This window comes from Embiotoca jacksoni, unplaced genomic scaffold (genome assembly GCF_022577435.1).
Source record: "Embiotoca jacksoni isolate LCO1_2020_lvr unplaced genomic scaffold, fEmbJac1.0.p SCAF_13, whole genome shotgun sequence".
In the NCBI taxonomy this organism is placed as follows: Eukaryota; Metazoa; Chordata; class Actinopteri; family Embiotocidae; genus Embiotoca; species Embiotoca jacksoni.
The window spans coordinates 10829972-10846866 of NW_027185263.1; the positions used below are offsets into that span (position 1 = coordinate 10829972).

At 39.1% G+C, this 16895-nt stretch overlaps 1 protein-coding gene across 7 annotated transcripts in view; it reads right to left on the reverse strand.

Moving 5' to 3' along the window:
* Positions 1-2335: 2335 nt before the first annotated feature.
* Positions 2336-16895, reverse strand: part of nrxn2a (neurexin 2a) — a 116314-nt gene continuing 101754 nt past the window's right edge. For 5 of the 7 annotated variants that reach the window (XM_069146435.1, XM_069146432.1, XM_069146436.1 and 2 more), the window contains 5 exons: positions 12124-12295; positions 9356-9445; positions 7743-8071; positions 6069-6153; positions 2336-4881 (listed from right to left, as the gene is read on the reverse strand). In XM_069146435.1, the coding sequence (XP_069002536.1) occupies positions 4079-4881; positions 6069-6153; positions 7743-8071; positions 9356-9445; positions 12124-12295 (1479 nt within the window). In that variant the 3' untranslated portion in view covers positions 2336-4078. The remainder of the gene's footprint in view (positions 4882-6068; positions 6154-7742; positions 8072-9355; positions 9446-12123; positions 12296-16895) is intronic. The other 2 variants (XM_069146438.1, XM_069146437.1) reach the window with 1 other exon arrangement.

The following is a 16895-nucleotide window of genomic DNA, read 5'->3' on the forward strand; positions in this document are numbered from 1 at the left end:
CTGATTAGGTTTTTTCAGGATACCCTGTATTTCTCCCAACCGTTCAGGCATGTTAGGTTAACTCATGACTCTAAATTGCTTGTAGCTATGAATAGTTTTCTGTCTTCTGTCAGCGACGGACTGGCGACCCGCCTAGGGGCCTTCCCCCACAAGTCAGCTGGGATATGCTCCATCCATCCATCCAGCCCCCCAGGACCCTGTTCAGGATAAAGCAAGTATAAGTAAATGGTTGGAAGGTCTGTAGACTTCTAACCATTTTTCTTATATTTGTGTAAAGAGGTGTGTGGACAATGACGGAACGTAGTGCCTGAGCTAAGGTTGTGGGAAGTTGGCAATGTTACCCTTGGCCTAAACAAGTGGGGGTGAAGGGTAAGAGTCAGGATCTGAAGAGAAGCCATGGAACATAAAAAAAAACGCTGTTCTTATAAAGTTGACAGAAAACACCTGTAATCCGACAATACAGGTTTCATGGTTCTGGGAGGTTGTTGCTGAATTTGCAGGCAATGTAAATGTGATTTAAAGTGAAAGAAAGCTTTTTACACACTTACACATTTTCAGCTGGTTCAACAATGTATTTTAAAGTGTAATAAGCTTGGACCTTAAGTATGTTTTACAAATAGAAGTTTTAAGCAATAAGATCAGAAATCAGGATAAATTACCTACAGCAGGAAAACCTGGCTTGCGTGAACAGCAGTTGGTCGGTCAATATGTGATATCAGTTGTTGTCTGCTTCACTTGTCATAGCTGTTTTGTTGAATTAACCTTGTGAGATCTCAGCAATGCTCAGGAGGGACTCTTTGTATCCCATAACCACCCTCTTTCATCCCCAATGTCAGCACAAATCAGACTTTACCTGCTCCAGACAAATACTGACACCACCTCCCTCAGCCCACAGGATGATTCCCATCAGTCTCAGCACAAAGAGGCTAACAAGACAGGTGACCCTGCTGACTTGAGATACAGTCCAACTAAATTCTTGTCTTCAGAGATAAATCTCAAGAAAAATGTATGGCAACTATGACCTTCCATCCCATCACATCACATCAGTGACTCCATCTTACAGTTCCTTGTGTTCTCAGCAGGGGGTAGTCAAACAACACAAAACATGGTGCTGCTTTCAAGCATACAACACATTACAGATCTTATGGGATGGTTGAGGAGGCAATGGAGAATGTTTTTTCTTTTTACCAGAAGTATTCATCAAGTCAGAACTGATAAAATCACATCAATCCTTTTTGGATAATTGAATATTGTACATCTACAGAAAATAATTGTAATAATGTAACATAAACTGGAGTTATAAAATACATGTCGATGTCATTTTTAGAGCGGTATGTCACTACAACAGCCGTTGTTCAATATGGTACCAGTATGTGGTACCGTATGTGGACTTACATACATAGATTTGGGGGACTTGAAATAAAGGACCAAAAGCATTGCAGACGCAGAGATAAACTGACTTTAAGTCCCTCAATGTGGGTCAAGCTCCCAAAACACAGGCTTCTTCACGTCTCATAATTCATTGTGGTAGTATCTTTTGTTAAAACACTCCCTGTTAGATGTCCAAATTTTTCAAACTGCACCACTACTTAACATGTCAAGCAGAGTTACCCAAGTCATGAGACTTGCAGCAAAGGCCATGAGTGACACCTGATCCTATTTCATACTGTGGTGTGAGATGGGACTGAAACCTCACTGAAATCAAGGCACTCTAATTTGATTGAGACCTGAACTAGACAGCAACAGCTGTAGTGCATGGTACAGAAAATAAATAATGGACATTCAGGCAGCGTTTACACACCCGAACCAAACAGCCTCTAAAAGAGAGTGAGACAGAGAGTGAGCAAGAGAGGGGGAAGAGAGAGAACATGATGATGAAACTCAAGTGTAAGACACATTTTTAACACATTTTAAGACGTGCAATTTGTGTGAAATGCTGTTTCTTCATGTTAAACATGTTAACTTATCTTGTTAGCAAAGAATGGCCTTTGTAGAATTACATCATTGTGAGTGTATTGTGCATCTCTTATCCCAAAAGATTCCAAATTCCCAACACTGAATCACTATAGATTTAGGCGATCATTACACTAATATTTAATAATTAGCCTATCTTGTGTTTCACATCATACACCCTGATGTATAGTATACCATAACTATTATCTGGAATCCTAATTTGTGTCAGTCTTAGTTCACTCTAAATTGTCCTGACCTAGAAACTACATTATTTTTAGTGTAGATGTCTACAATGTTCATATCAAAGAATAAATATCAAATAAGGTGCGTTTTCTTTGTGAAACTAGAAGAAGCAACACACAACACAGGTGTGTACAAAGTATATAATCAAGTGTATTTTCATCTTTATCCACGTTCTGTACACATATTGAGATCCATTTCACATGAACACTATACAATAGCAATGAGTGAGGAATGGTATATTTTCTGAGCGCTGAGCAGCTCACGTTGAATGGCACTTTCTTAAAAAAAGAACAGGAAATCACAGAGCATGAATAAATAACTCAGCAGAGAAAATGGCTTTATATTATCAGAGTAACAGATTCAGCACATATAAAATGCACAATGCAACAAAACTAAACATTTGTTTGTTTCATCCTGGTGTTTTTCTCTGCATAATCTGAACTGTAAATAATCCAAAAAAAACAAGAGATATTGGCAGCTATCAGAAGAGAGTGTTCTCTTTGTCCGGATTTAAGTAAAAGGCCATCTAAAATGTAATGTGTTAAGAGGAGTGGTAACAAGATACATCGAAATATCAGAGAAATATCAATACAATTCACAAATCTTCAATTATTTATCTCATAGAATAGTCTTTTAATAACTGATAGAAAAAACAATACATGTTTGGCTGCTTTACAAGGAATATCTATGTCTCAAAGATATGTTTACATTTTCTGTGTGCTTTTGAATTATCCCATGATGGTTCAGAGGAAAGAAAAGATCATGAGTGAGCCAGCCTCTGGTGAGGTGCATCGGTTCTGTTTTTCCCAAGAAGCAACCAGAAAAAAAAGACTTCCTCGACTGTGGATCTGTGTTCCCGAAAATTCCTGTAGAGTTCGGGTTGCAACAGTTTTGGTGTAGTCATGAAAGCTGAGGGTGTGGAGGGGTCGGGCCAGGCATCGCTGATGTTTATTCTTCTTCATACCGTCCCAGCTTACACAATGCCTTTTCAATCTGATAGCCTCTATATGTACATACAAGCAGTGTTTACAGAGAAATACTTTCACTGGTGTAGACTGACTTGTTCACAATTATCCCTACTTGGAATGGCATGGCACATCGACTGTGATATCTCACATAAATAATCCATCATACTATAAAGTTCACATACCAGAGTACGTCGAGTGATTTAATTATCCCTTTGAAACGCTGTATTTTTCACCAGGAGAGCTAAGTATCTTGCTCCATTTATGATGTTCCATCAGCAACATAACACCATCTCCTGTGGATGGAGGCAGAGTGACTGGGGAGATTTAAAACCACATAACATCGAGGCTGCAGAGATGATGTCCTATCCAAATAAAGGCTTTCTTTTTGAGTGTAGCTTGAACGACTGGGGTGTTTTCTGCTCATCTACCATGAAAATTCAATAACTGGCCTGTTCTGCCTCATATATCATAATGGGGACATTGAGACTTGAGATAGAGCATTACAAAGAAGTACAAAGAAGCCAGATGTTCTCAGCACTTTCTTCACTGTACCATATCCATGCTATATACAAAGCCAAAGTGGATATGCTTCTTTCTAGCTTGTTAGAAACATATAAAAAAAAAAATCATACACTAACAAAGAATCGGTGAATGCAGACTGAGTGCACGTTGTGACACAGAGGATGAGTCAGATCTTGTGCCGGAGATAGGAATTTATCACTAATAGGAGCTGAGCAACCTTGACTTTTGAGAAGAATGTAAAAGCAAGATACAATTGCTTTGTGCAGTTGTTTTTAGTGGCTCGTGAAATATTTCTGATAGTCGACCTGACAAAATGGGAGGGGCAAAACGAAAGCCTCCTCTCGCTCATCCTCTCGTCTCAGTCCACACTTGCCATCTCCCCTTCTCCGTATTCAGACGTAGTATTCTTTGTCTTTGTTTTTTTTGCCCTTTGTGATGGCCTTTGCCACTGAAGCCGTAGCTGTGCTTTTGTCTTTGACCACTGCTCCGTTGCCCTCCACAGTGGAATTGTTGGCAAAATTGTGGCTCTGGTCTGTCTGGTAGGAGCCCTCATCCCGGTTCCGGTACTTGTACATGGCATAGAGGAGGATAAGAATGCAGAGAGCAGCAGCAGCCACGATACCAACCACCATCCCTGTGGTGCTACTGGACTCCCTTATCACCTCCACGGCACCGGGCTGGCTCTTTTCATCAGAGGCTGTGGGGTTGGCTGTGGGCACATGGGGAAAATTGGGGGGGTAAGTTAGTCCTGGAGTGTTTCGGGAGGATGGAGGAGCAGGGGGCAGAAGCACCTGGTCACGGGTGTTCATTTTGCCTGCGGGAATGTGGAGCTGGTCAGGGTTTGTGGTGGGAACAAAAGGAGGTAGGGGGCGGGGTTTCTGGACACCACCCTCACCGGCGGCGGGTGGTGGAGGAAGGACTGTCCTGTCGGTGACCATGGGGGAGTTTTTATTGTAAAAGTCCTCGTCATCGGATTCCGTCATCTCCCCAGAGCCGAAGGCCGAGACCTCCACAGGGTCACCACAGTCCTCCTGGTCCGGGGGGCAGGAAGGGTGAGGAGGGAGTATCAGGGATTCTTTGGTGGTTTCAAGTGGGGATAGGAGGGTAGGAGGAGGAGGGAGGACGGGGTAACGGGTGGCGATGGATGGGGGCTCAAGGGAATCCACTGTTATAATAGGCAACACTAATTCACCTCCTAGAAAGGAAACAGAAAAGGTGGGGGATCCTAAATTAGAACAGCATTAAAAATTAAATTTTGGCTGAACATTTGTGCTCATTAAGGTGGAGGCACAATCTACTCATTATGTAGATTATTGCTGAGGAATTAAACTAATATTAGCTGGCTTATCAGTGATATTATTTATAGTGATGACACATACGCTGATTTCTAAAATGCAAGGTTATTCACAACATTTGGCACATGTCGAGAGAAACAAATTAAACCCGTCATGATGCTGTCTTGAATAACTGCAGTCTTTGATGCTTAAATGCAGTCAGTGTATGGGTATGCAGAGTTTAACATTATGGAAATATAATGCAGCAAAAACGTAAAAGAGCTCACATGCAGACACAAACATACAAGATGACCCATGAAAGGCGGCAGCTGAATGAAGAGCACATAATAAACAAAAGATCAGTAAATTAAATTGCCATGCTGCTGTATGCACATCTGTAGGCAGAGGTTAAAGGGTGACAAGAGAGCAGACAGGTTATTGTATGGAAGAATCACACACAAAATATTGTTGCTTGCTGAAAGCAGCCAGTGTCTAATGAATGTCTTTAATTACTTTTTGGATCTAGAATACTCACCACTTAAACCCTCAAAGCATTTATCTTTACATGCAGTATCTAATGTGTTTTCAAAGAATTTATATGTACATACAGCATATATTTTTCTATTAGAATATTTCGGTCTGCAGAGTTGCACAGATTTATGGCATCCTGGCTCTCTTTCATCATTATTTGTGTTGCACTTTGCAGGGCCAGCCAACAACAAACAATTCTGAAAAGGTTATATTAATAATTGAGGCACCAATAATAAGGGCAGACTCATTCTTAAGTTCCACAGCTTGTTTCTGTCACAAGCCTGATATGCTGTCATCCACTGTTAATGACTGCAGAATACTCTACAAAGAGTTTCTTCGACCCAATTTAGTGAGTTACGGATATATGCGTCGTGAATTGATGCTATTTGAGTTCGGAACAACCAGACAGAATCCCTGAATAAACGAGTCTAAAATAGATGCAGAAACATGGATGCAGGAAGAGAGAATTAAATTTGTTTTAAACAATGTGCCTTTTTTCTACAATCCTGGGTAAAAACAACATCACTAGTAGTTAGATAAGTGCTCTCGTCCCATCTTTTTGCCACGGCGGACCCACCTGTTCCTGGTTCACACTCTTCCAGGTCCTCATCATCACTCGGACACTCAGCTGATGCAACCAAAATATCATCAGAATTCTGCGGCTGAAATTAAATGGAGAAAACGTGTCAGTTTCAACAAATATACAATTAAAACACCCCCATCATCTAGTGTTGTCCTATTTGGAGAAAATCTGCCGAACGCAGCACTGTACCACTTTGGTGTTTTTGCTTTGAGCAACACCAGTGAGACTTCGAGCTCAAAATGAGCCCATATGCAGTTATTTTTCATCCTTCACCCCTGTGGCTGACTTGATGTACAAACAAAGTAAAAGCAATACTGATGGAGGTTGTCACTAAATGCTGCTGCATTGGCTCATATTTACAATATACTGAAGCATGAATATTATCATTATCATAATCATGGTGAATTCAAGGTCAGCTACTTTGTACTGAAACTGTCATTTTTTGGAGTTATGTTGCATTTTATTCTCATTTTCATTGCATACAAGATTTTATATATGCACAATGAATTTGACAATTTAGATTTTGATTGATTATAATGATTTAACTGTTTTAAAGTACTTTATTGTACAGTGATAGCAGATGTCACACTTGGAAATATATACAGTCGATGTGGCGTACATATTTTTGCTACATTTCTAAAGTTACTGTGTGTGACTGTTATGTTTAGGGGATGTATTTCAGACTTTAACAGCAATGTCTGTGTTGATTACCAAACAAACAAACAAAAAAACCTCTCTCAAAATAGCGCTCATTCTCAGAAAGAGTTCAGCAAGTTCATCCTCCTCAGAGACTCAGCTCTCACAGTCAGAAAAAGAAGCCAATATAAATGTTTTACTTATTTTACTTTCATTAAAAAGTTTTACATTTTAATGACGGAACTAGGGCTAATTTTTCTAAAGTTAAGTGCCATTGTAGTGTCGAGAGAGACAGAAGACTCAGGTGTACCTGATTATCCTTGGTTATATGATCATGTTCTCTTATTTTCACAGACTGCCCTGGTAAACTTCAAACTGCACAATGATACAAGATGAACAGAAACAAAGTCCAACTTGGAGCAGAATGTGACAAGCAAGTTTGGGACTGAATAGACATGAAGGAGCCAGGTGAGTTATTTTACAGGAAGATTTATAGAAGAGAAAATCATACCACCTTTAGCCCTTTTTTCTGGTCAGTCTGAGGGTTAAATTTGTTGTGGCAATTTACACATTTGGTTTTGTACAAATCAGAATTGTGTACTTTTGAAGGGAATGCTGACTTGATATAAAAGGGGAATATTGTTTGAAACCATTAGGAATCCTCTCAATTATATTACAAACATGGCTGTAGACATCGTTCTACAACTTATAAAATCTAAATTAATAAGGTGATCAAATGTCACTAAATATAAGTGGCACATGTTTCTTGACATTAATACATTACCATGCATTTATTATCACTAGTATTTGGGTCTACACAATTCCCAGAGCCATTTTCAATACTTAAAGGAAATGTGACTATAAATAGTCAGAAATGTAAATCAAAATTTGAGAAACAATTAAAAAAAGACACAAAACATCCTTAAAGTCACTGGGAACAACGACAACCTTCATCTCAGTCATAAGCCAATTAACTCCCAGTTGTTGGCAAATAAAACTCAGCCCTCCTCAGATATTCCTTTAGACTCTGACCTTTGAGATGCTCTCCCTCAAGCTGGGTGACCGCTGCCTGCGGGTGGTGGTCGTAGCCATAGTGGTGGTGGTTTCCATGATTGTGGTCGACATATCAGACACTGCCAGTGGTGTGGCCGAGGTGGTGTCGGTGGTCAGCACAGAGAGCGAGTCTCCCACCAGGCGCAGGTTTCCCTCCACCTGGACACTGGGATCGTTTTCTGCTGCCAACTTGAGCACCTGGAGACCGTTATAGTAGAGCCCTGAAATCTGACCCTGGAAGGGCCGACCCTTGTCCTGGCCACCAATTTTAATGGCTGCCTGGCTGTTAAAGATGGTCAACTGTCTCCCTAAAGTCAGACAGAGGCATAGAGAAAGAAAAAGGTGGCAGACAGAGAGAAGTCACACGGGAGATTTTGCACAGGAACGTCATTTGAACCAGGTGGGCTTTAGTGATTATAGACAGTAATAGTCATGTGTTTAAAAGTTGATTTATATGTTAAAAGGGGAACGTTAGTTAGCAGCACGTTTATCATTTTGACTTTACACATGCAACAGGAGGCTTAAAGCCTATTTAGGTGTCTATTTAAGTGTTTTAATGAGAAAGAATTAGTCATTTTGAAGTTATCACTGAATAAGTTAGCAAACTGTCTGTGGGGAGAAGAACATTTATCCCTTATCTCTATAATAGATGCTGAGAGGATGGCTTCTTTTTACAGAGAATTATTACAATGGCAGTCTAGCTATACTTCAGACTGTGCAAAGCTAAATGACAATAAAAGTTAAACTCCCTCCTCCCACTGACTTCAGCAGCCATTAGGCCATTAAAACATGCTTTGCTCTGGATTCCCCCTTGTCCAATTGTTTCAGCTCCTGAAAGGGCCAGTGATATCCAACAGCACCATTGTCAGCAGCTTCGCTGATAAGCAGTGTTACATCAGAGGAGGAGGACTGCAGTAATGGGCCCATCTCAGGAGAATACTTATTAACAAAGTTAATGGCTGCAAACAGTGATCTGCTTTAACAACCTGTCAGGGCTGTTTTGTTGCCACAAAAAAACTTGGGAGTCTGACGTGGTCGTTGTAGTACAAGCAAGACAAGGTTCAGGGGAACAAGACAACGGAGAAGAAGTTCACTGGTGTGATCACGGAAGGAGTTGGGGTTTAAAATGTTCAGATTATTGGGGATGAGACCTGGTCATCTTCTGTCACATGTTAGTTTCTGTGGTGTTAATGAAAAAGTTACACAGCATTTTAATGATTTTTGTTTTTATGTGGAGTAATTACACAGTATCTAATTACACACAGTGGTTAGGAGGGATGGTAGAGGGTTAGACAAGGGTTATGTGTTTTTAGTTCATTTAGTTTAAAATCTTTGTTAAGGTGCAGCGTCTCCACAAGGTGTAAGGATGACAAAAATAAATGGAAAGTATGCTCTACCCTTCGCTTTCACCCTTATTTTTTCTTAGTGGCCATCAAAATTCATAGCCAATAAAAGGTCCAATTAAAATGGAAATATACATCTGGGTAATTTGATCCTTGTCACCCTTGTCTTCTGGCACTGCACCTCTCATGGGGGACAGGATTATTTACTAGTTATTTCAAGGATTAATTGATTAATTAATTAATTTTTACCTTTATCGAGTAGCCACTCGTCAACTACCCGACCAAGTCTGTATGGGATTCTTTGTCTAGCAATAGCCAGTCGTTCATTATCATAGTGTCCTTCAAAGAATTTGGAGAGACAGATTAAAGGTTAAAGTCTGCAAGCTGAAAGATCACATGGTTAGAAACAACGTTATAATGGCTAACAGGTTTAACAAGTTATCAATTTTAACCCAGCAGTGAGTTAAAAGAAACTTGTGCTTTACTCGGTGTTATCTAGTTATTACGAGTCACAGCTTTAATGCTAATTAGAGTCATGTTTAGGCTATTTATAATGTGCTACTCTAGTTAGTGTTATTTAGCTATTTTTTTTTAAGCAAAGCATAATCTTCTGTAAATACCAATTACAGCAGAATAGTTTTATGTATAAAGGTTAATTCAGTCAAACATGAGAAACACATGAAAAATCAATGACAATCAGGAAAACAGTTGTAGTTAGACAGTGATATTCAGTTTATAGTTAGAGCAAGAACAGATACTAGCCTTTGAATTTGACTGGACTCATTATAGAGAGCTGAAGTCTCACCCCACTTCAGCTCACAAAGTATATGCAAAGTTTGAGATATTAACAGCATGTCAATATTTAAGACTCATGGGAATTGTAATTGTTTAGTTCTGGAAAAACAAATGGCTGTTATTTGTTTGATTTCCAGACTTTTCTGCAGTCTGGTTGTAAGCAAATATGTAGCTCTGACACCAAAATGACATGTCCGTTTTTGGAACAGGGTTAACAGAACAGAAGCTGCTCTCAAGTGGGACTTCAGCTCTCTATTTATCACATGCAAACACAAAAGAGTAATAAAATAAAATCAAAACTACAAGAAGATATAAGTATGGCAGTATGTGAGTTGTTTCTGGACAATAGGAGAGCCCGTCTAAAAGTATTGTGATGAATATTCTTTTTTCAGCCTAATGTTGGTCTAGCACTGAAGAGTTTCCATCAATCATAGGCCACAAGGTTTCCACAAGGCTCTGACTTTACATCTAGTAAATTCTTGTTGACATTTATAAATCATGTGTAAGATACCTTGTTCCATATTTAATCTATTAAGAAAAATTGTAACATGTTCAACTAAAATGTAATTAATAATAGAATATGAATAAAACAGACAGAAATTAATTAAAAAAATAAAAATAAACTCAATCATGTTGTTGGACATCGGATAGTAATGAATGGATAAAAAGGATGAGGATTATAGTGTAATATGGAGAAGGAGGCAGAGTACATGACAGTTAAAGTGAAGTTTACCTACACTTGTTTTTTACTGTAAGATTTAATATAGAGCAGATTTGAAAATAAGTGAAGCTCAGCATGCTTTGAGCCTAGAGCCACAGGAGGTGCACTGGCATTTATAACACAAATGTTAAAGGAACGTTGTATAAAAAAAACTACTTCCTGCTGTTTGATGTCCATTTAAAGCCAAAAATGATCAATAATGTTCATTATGCCTGTAATTGCCAACTATGTACACTCTCCTTACAGCTAAAGTACCATTATTTATGATTGCTGCCGTGCACTTCAGTCATTTGCTATTTGAAATGTTTCAAAATCCCTGATTACCGAGTGGGTGCTGACAAAAAAATAAAGGCACGACCATCTCCATTATACAGTTCTGATTTATGCATGACTGTGGGATACGTGTGTTTGCTAAGCAGCAGCTGGAGGCAGAGACGGGACTTGGTTTCCTCCCGCTACGCCAGCTGGTGCACCTGTTCTGAATGAGGTTAATTGGGTGATTGGTTCAGAATAGGTTAAAGCACAGCCGTTTGTGATCGCATTATAAATATATTTTTTCATTTTTGGGGTCTATGTGTATATTAAGTAGCTACGTCTACACACAGATTAGCAAATTGTGCACCTTTTTTCTCCATGTCTATTATTTTTGCTTGATTGCCTTTGTGCCAGTGCCAGTCTTAACAACATTTGATTTCTAATGCCATGAATGTACCGTAATTTTCCTTCAAGCTATGAACCAGACGATAAATATTATAAACATAATTATAACAGTGACCTGGACACCCAACATAACACAAAATTTTTAAAGTAAAACACATGTATTACTTAAATACTGTCCTTAATAACCGACAGACTACAACATAACATAATATGTGTATATCAAACACACTGTGGTTTAAATGTTAGAGGGCAGATTGAGGATGATCAAGTTGTGAATGTCAACAAGAATTTCTCCACTGCAACATTTTCACCCTTTCTCAGACAAGTGTTGACTTTAGACTTTTGTCCAGAGGTTTGTATATTAACGATCAATAAATGTTTTGTTAAATAGATATCGTACTTAAACCACGTAAGTGTTGTGTCTTCTGAAATGGTTGAGAAAATTCCGCTATGGCCTCAAATGCACCTTTCTGCCAAACTGTCTGCAACAACAGCAGCTGATGAAAATTCATTCATTGCTGGACATTAAGCTTAAGGTGAATGTATTAATTTCAGATCATTATATGTTTATATAATATGGCGTGTTCAGTTGTATGAGAGTGGCATATTAATAGATAGCTTAGAGACTCATGAAATAACTAGATGGGAAAGCTGAATTGAAATAAGCTACTGGGCAAATTGCCAATCAGTTTTTGTTTTTTGCCAAACAGTATATTTCATAACTGCTCCTTCAGAGATTAATATGTGATAGGCAGACATGCATCCTCTCTCGCTAACCCTGATGGTCCATGCTGTCTCTCTATGAATCAGATAGTCACACGGTTTGTCTCATTAGCCTTACCTGGCGGATAACGCTCAATGACTGGATGGTTGTCCACCTGGAGAGTGGCATTGCCACCGCTGCGTGTGAAGCGTACAACATGGTACTTGCCATCATTTACTATGACAGCAGGCTCATCGATAGTGATGTCATCTGTCCCCACATTGAAGATGACACCGATCTTTCCTTGGTCCTGCAGGTAAAAACAAATGACAGAAGTTGAAGGCAAAGAAAGCGTCCTCTCATGGGTTTGGGGACAAAAAAAATAAATAAATGTCAGGACCAACCCTGCTTAGAGGCTTTCCTCAGGTAGTCAGGGCTGAGACTGAGGGCCTTCAGGCCACTACCCTGGGGCTCGTCTGCCCCAATTCATACTGCTGCTGGATTCTGTTAGTTGTATTAGTCTCTATTCATAATAGAGACGTACAACAGTGGCAATGATCATGGTAATAGTGATCATTGATGATAATTATTTATTTTACAGCTCAGCTGTCACATTGTCATTGCCATAATGACATATTTGGATATCAACACACCCAACATGTTTTGTTTTTTGAGCACGCAGGCATATCCAGACACAAAACCCAGTCTTTCCTGTCTGTAATAGGATATACAGTATGTAATAGTAAATATTTAATTGACTTTGCAAATCACGACTGTTTTCTCTTGAAGTCAACAATTTTTTTTTTTGTATTTGTTCTTCAATTTTTCTTTTCATATTATTTTTTTTACTTTTGTCACATAAATAAAAAAAAAAGTTCAAACAAAATTTGGATTCTATAGAGTTTCCATCTGTCAAGCCAAAAAACGTTTTTAACCAGAAAAGCATATCGTTTGTGACACGGACAGTGTGTTTAATTCTTTCTGTAGTGTTCAGCAAGATTCCCCTCAACAACCAGCTCAGGTTTCTTGACGGGATCACCCTTGACAGAATCCTGCTGTTTCTCTTTTGCTTGACCAACTTCTCTCCCTGTCAGCCTCTCGCTACTCCCGCCAACCTTCCTCAAAGGTCAAAGCTGCTTCTCAAGCTTGCCTTTGGGTGGCATTAATAAGAAACATTGGAACAAGCTGCGTGGGGGTCTCTGCGACTGTCTTGCCTTGGTGCATTCATTGCCTCGCAGTCATTCCAAATGCAATGCAAGGTCAAAGTGCTGAAGTGGTTTTAAGAGTGATTGTGAGAAACAGAACAAACAGCACAATGCGAGCACTTTACATTGACTGTTGGGCTGAAATAATCTTTCAACTACGATGAAATTACAAATAACATTAAAAATCTGTAATTACTGAATACAACGAGAAACATTTTGGTAGCCTGAAGTGTAGGTGTGGCAGTAATTACAAAAAAAACAACCCCCTGCACTATTAAAGAGTTTGCGGGTTCTTATTCTAATAATTTTGACCCCAGCAGCTGGATGGTCTGATATCACACCTTCAATCATAGAAGAGAGGGGAAGTAAACAAGGAAACAAGCTGCTGTAGTGCTCCGTTGAAACAAAAATCCTGCAAATCATGGCACATGATGAGCTCAATATCTGCTGGCCTCCCAGCCGTTATGTAACATCTTCAACTCTGGGCCTCGCATTACAATTGGAATCTCTGATTTCCCTGTCAGAACTGAGCTCCGCAGCTTATTCCTTGACATGCACCATTTAATATCAGTGACTGTTCCTTTTTTCTCCTTCTTCCAACTCTGTATTACTTCACTCAAAAACGATATTCAAATATGTAGACAGAAATAGTTATTGTCTTGCCTTGATGGTGGCCGCTATTGTGTGATATAAAAACCTGTCTTGGTGCTTTGGTCTTACCCCCTAATCATACGTAAAATCACTCGAGAAACCTTTTGAATTTGAAATAATTATTCTTGCTGACAGAGTTGGTGTTCGGCACAGAAGTGTTAAGTGTCCTCAAAGACCTGAATGTCCTGTTAATACAAAAAATTTAAGCCAGAGAAATTTAGCTATTTCAAATAAAGGAACAAGTTTTCATATAGAAGGTAAGCATGAGGTCTGTGGCTTTTCACACCACAGAAAAGCTGTCATGAACCCAACAAGAGGAGACTGTATCAAACAAATTTACACTGTTTTAAAACTCCCAGTCACCATTTATAATACAAAAGTATGCTGACAAATCATTATCACCCAGTTTACATGCATTATTTTTTATTGACTATATATTCCTTGTTTGCAAGGTTGGTTTAATTACTCTCCCGATGAAGCAAACTGATGAGTGGTCATTGGGCAGTAACAGGTTAGAGCGACCCGAAGTCATATTCAACTCATGTCCTCTGGACGACAATCAAACTCTCCAGGGCCGGAGCATTGAACCCGGGGCTTATATAGCTGCAACAAAAGAGTTGTTTCTACTTTGCTTACGCAGTCTAAGAGCGTGATTGCAAAAAAGCCCCAAAGCACCGTCTGACAGCTGGCACAGCAACACAACAACACCCCAGTTTTAGTAAACAAAAGCTCGGCCATTTCAGGTCACTTTTCCTTATTTGCTTATGCATTAAAAGCCTATCTTCATGAAAAGCTGCACAGTCTCAATGTTTTGACATCAGCTCTGATGGAGTATTCCCTGCTGCTCCTCCCTGAGTCCTTAATGTGGAATCTCAGTTCTCATCTGAGCTGCAGCCTACTCTCATTCATTATTAGGGGAAAGGATTGATTATTCTAAGGATGTATCATTATAAGGATTTATATTTTATCAGATGGAAAAGAAAACCCTAAAGGACTACGGCACTGACAATTCTCCTTTAAAGAGACATCACTGCCACCTTATACATTTTTAAACAGAGCATAGAGTGGACAGATCATGATTCTTTTAAGAGGACCAGCATATCTGTCTGCCTCAGTTTGTCACCAGCCAACTGTCCCTCTCTGTATTGGCTTGGTTTACTAGACTCTTTACTCGAGACTTCTCCTCAGAGGCAGGTGGGAAGCTTGCAACAGTGCTGCAGGGAATTCACAAACTCCCTCTCTTTCTTATTCCCATCGAGATGATAAAGTGTGTATGGCTATAACATAACAGGGATTTGTGGTTGGGGAAGATATCATCTTATATTCCTTTCCTTATAAAAGAGAATACTAGATGGAAACCCCTCTAACTGCTTTATACTCTGTAATCCTTTGAACTCTTACACATGATCAAAGGCATCTATTTTGTCTATTTGAAAATATTTAGTGAGAATATCTGAGCAAAACAGAAATTAACATTTACATCTTGATACAACTACTTAAGTTAGCTTTTACATAAGACCACATGCACATGTATCACCAGATTTGTACCCAACTAATCTGCCATAAATTTATAGTTAGAGACCACATGTACATACATTATCAGATTTGGACCTAATATAAGTGAAATGAAGCCATCAAATACATATGGTGCACATGCAGAAGCACAGTTTAAGGCCACCAGCCTTTAAACTTTAAAGGCTGGTTTAGCTCTGCCGTCCAAAGTGCCCTCCTGGAATATACACATCCTTGAATTTTGTGTGAAGCGTTTCCATTCACACATAGAATGAAGCAGAATATTTATAAAGACATTACTATTCAAAATATAATTATGGGGATCCAGCTTAGTTGAGCCATTGGCTAAGTGATGCATGATCAAAATGCATAAGAAACCAATTTATGGAATCGCTAATTTGAGTAAGTCCATCTCCCGTCATTCTGTGGAGCTGTGCAGCGCTGCTTCCTCAACAGTTTTAATTGTCACCATTTTGAGAAATGAATGTTCTGTTTTTGTTTTATCTTTTAGTCATTCATTGGAAACATGACCATTTGAAACTAGCATTAGTCCCACTAATATGCTCTCCAGTGAATATGGTGATGGTTTGTTTCTTTTGTGCAGAATAATTGGTCTTTGAAGCTGGTGTATGTACCATGTTCAAAGTTTTAGTCAACCACGTGACCATTTTAATGCAGCAATTTTCTGTAGTTCTGAAGTTCCTCTGTGATGATTCATTCTAGTTTTGAATAAAAGGCGTGATAACTGAGGAAGATTATAAGAAGAGAATTCTATTCTGAGGCACCTTTTCTAAAACGCCTAAATCCTCGTAGCACATTAAAGTCATATATCATTTGTTTCCTCGACTATTTTCAACTCTCCCTTGTGGCCAGTATTATTTTGACCAGTGTACCGCTTCTCTTTGTCTTCACCTAGTTTTCACAGTGTTCCTCATCTTCAGAGGGCGATCAGAAGGAAAAAACAGAATGTGATCAAATGTGGGATTAATAATAAACATGAAATAAAATGCAAAAAATGACACCTTAGCTCTCGACAAACACAAGGTGTGATATCATGACGCTTAGTTGTGAAACTAAAAAAGACAACCTTAACACCCTCTGAACTCTTTTGGATTCCCCTCCGCTGAGCAGTAATAAGGTGTCAAACTAAGCAATCTGTCTGGGTGCAAGCTCTTGGCAGATGCTGGAAGGAAGAAAAAATATTTTCAGCTGGCTTTGCACGCAGGCAGCCTTCTTTGAGTTTACTAGCAACAGTCCAAGGCTGGCGAGGCCAGTTTCACACTTTTAATCCTAGAAACACAATTTAAATGAGACAGTTTGAAAAACAGCCAGAGGAGGATTTTTGGATCAAACATGTCTGGTGTCTTTGAGGAGCAGCAGACCAATGTTGCACAATACAACTATATTTCAGTTTAAAAAAAAAATTGTTTTTAATATTATGTCCAAATCTTACCCTTTCTTGGTTGAAGACCACAAGTAAAATATAAAGCAAAACATTAGTTAAATGTGCCTGGAAGAGTGTGTTGTCACTTTTGAGCTGGT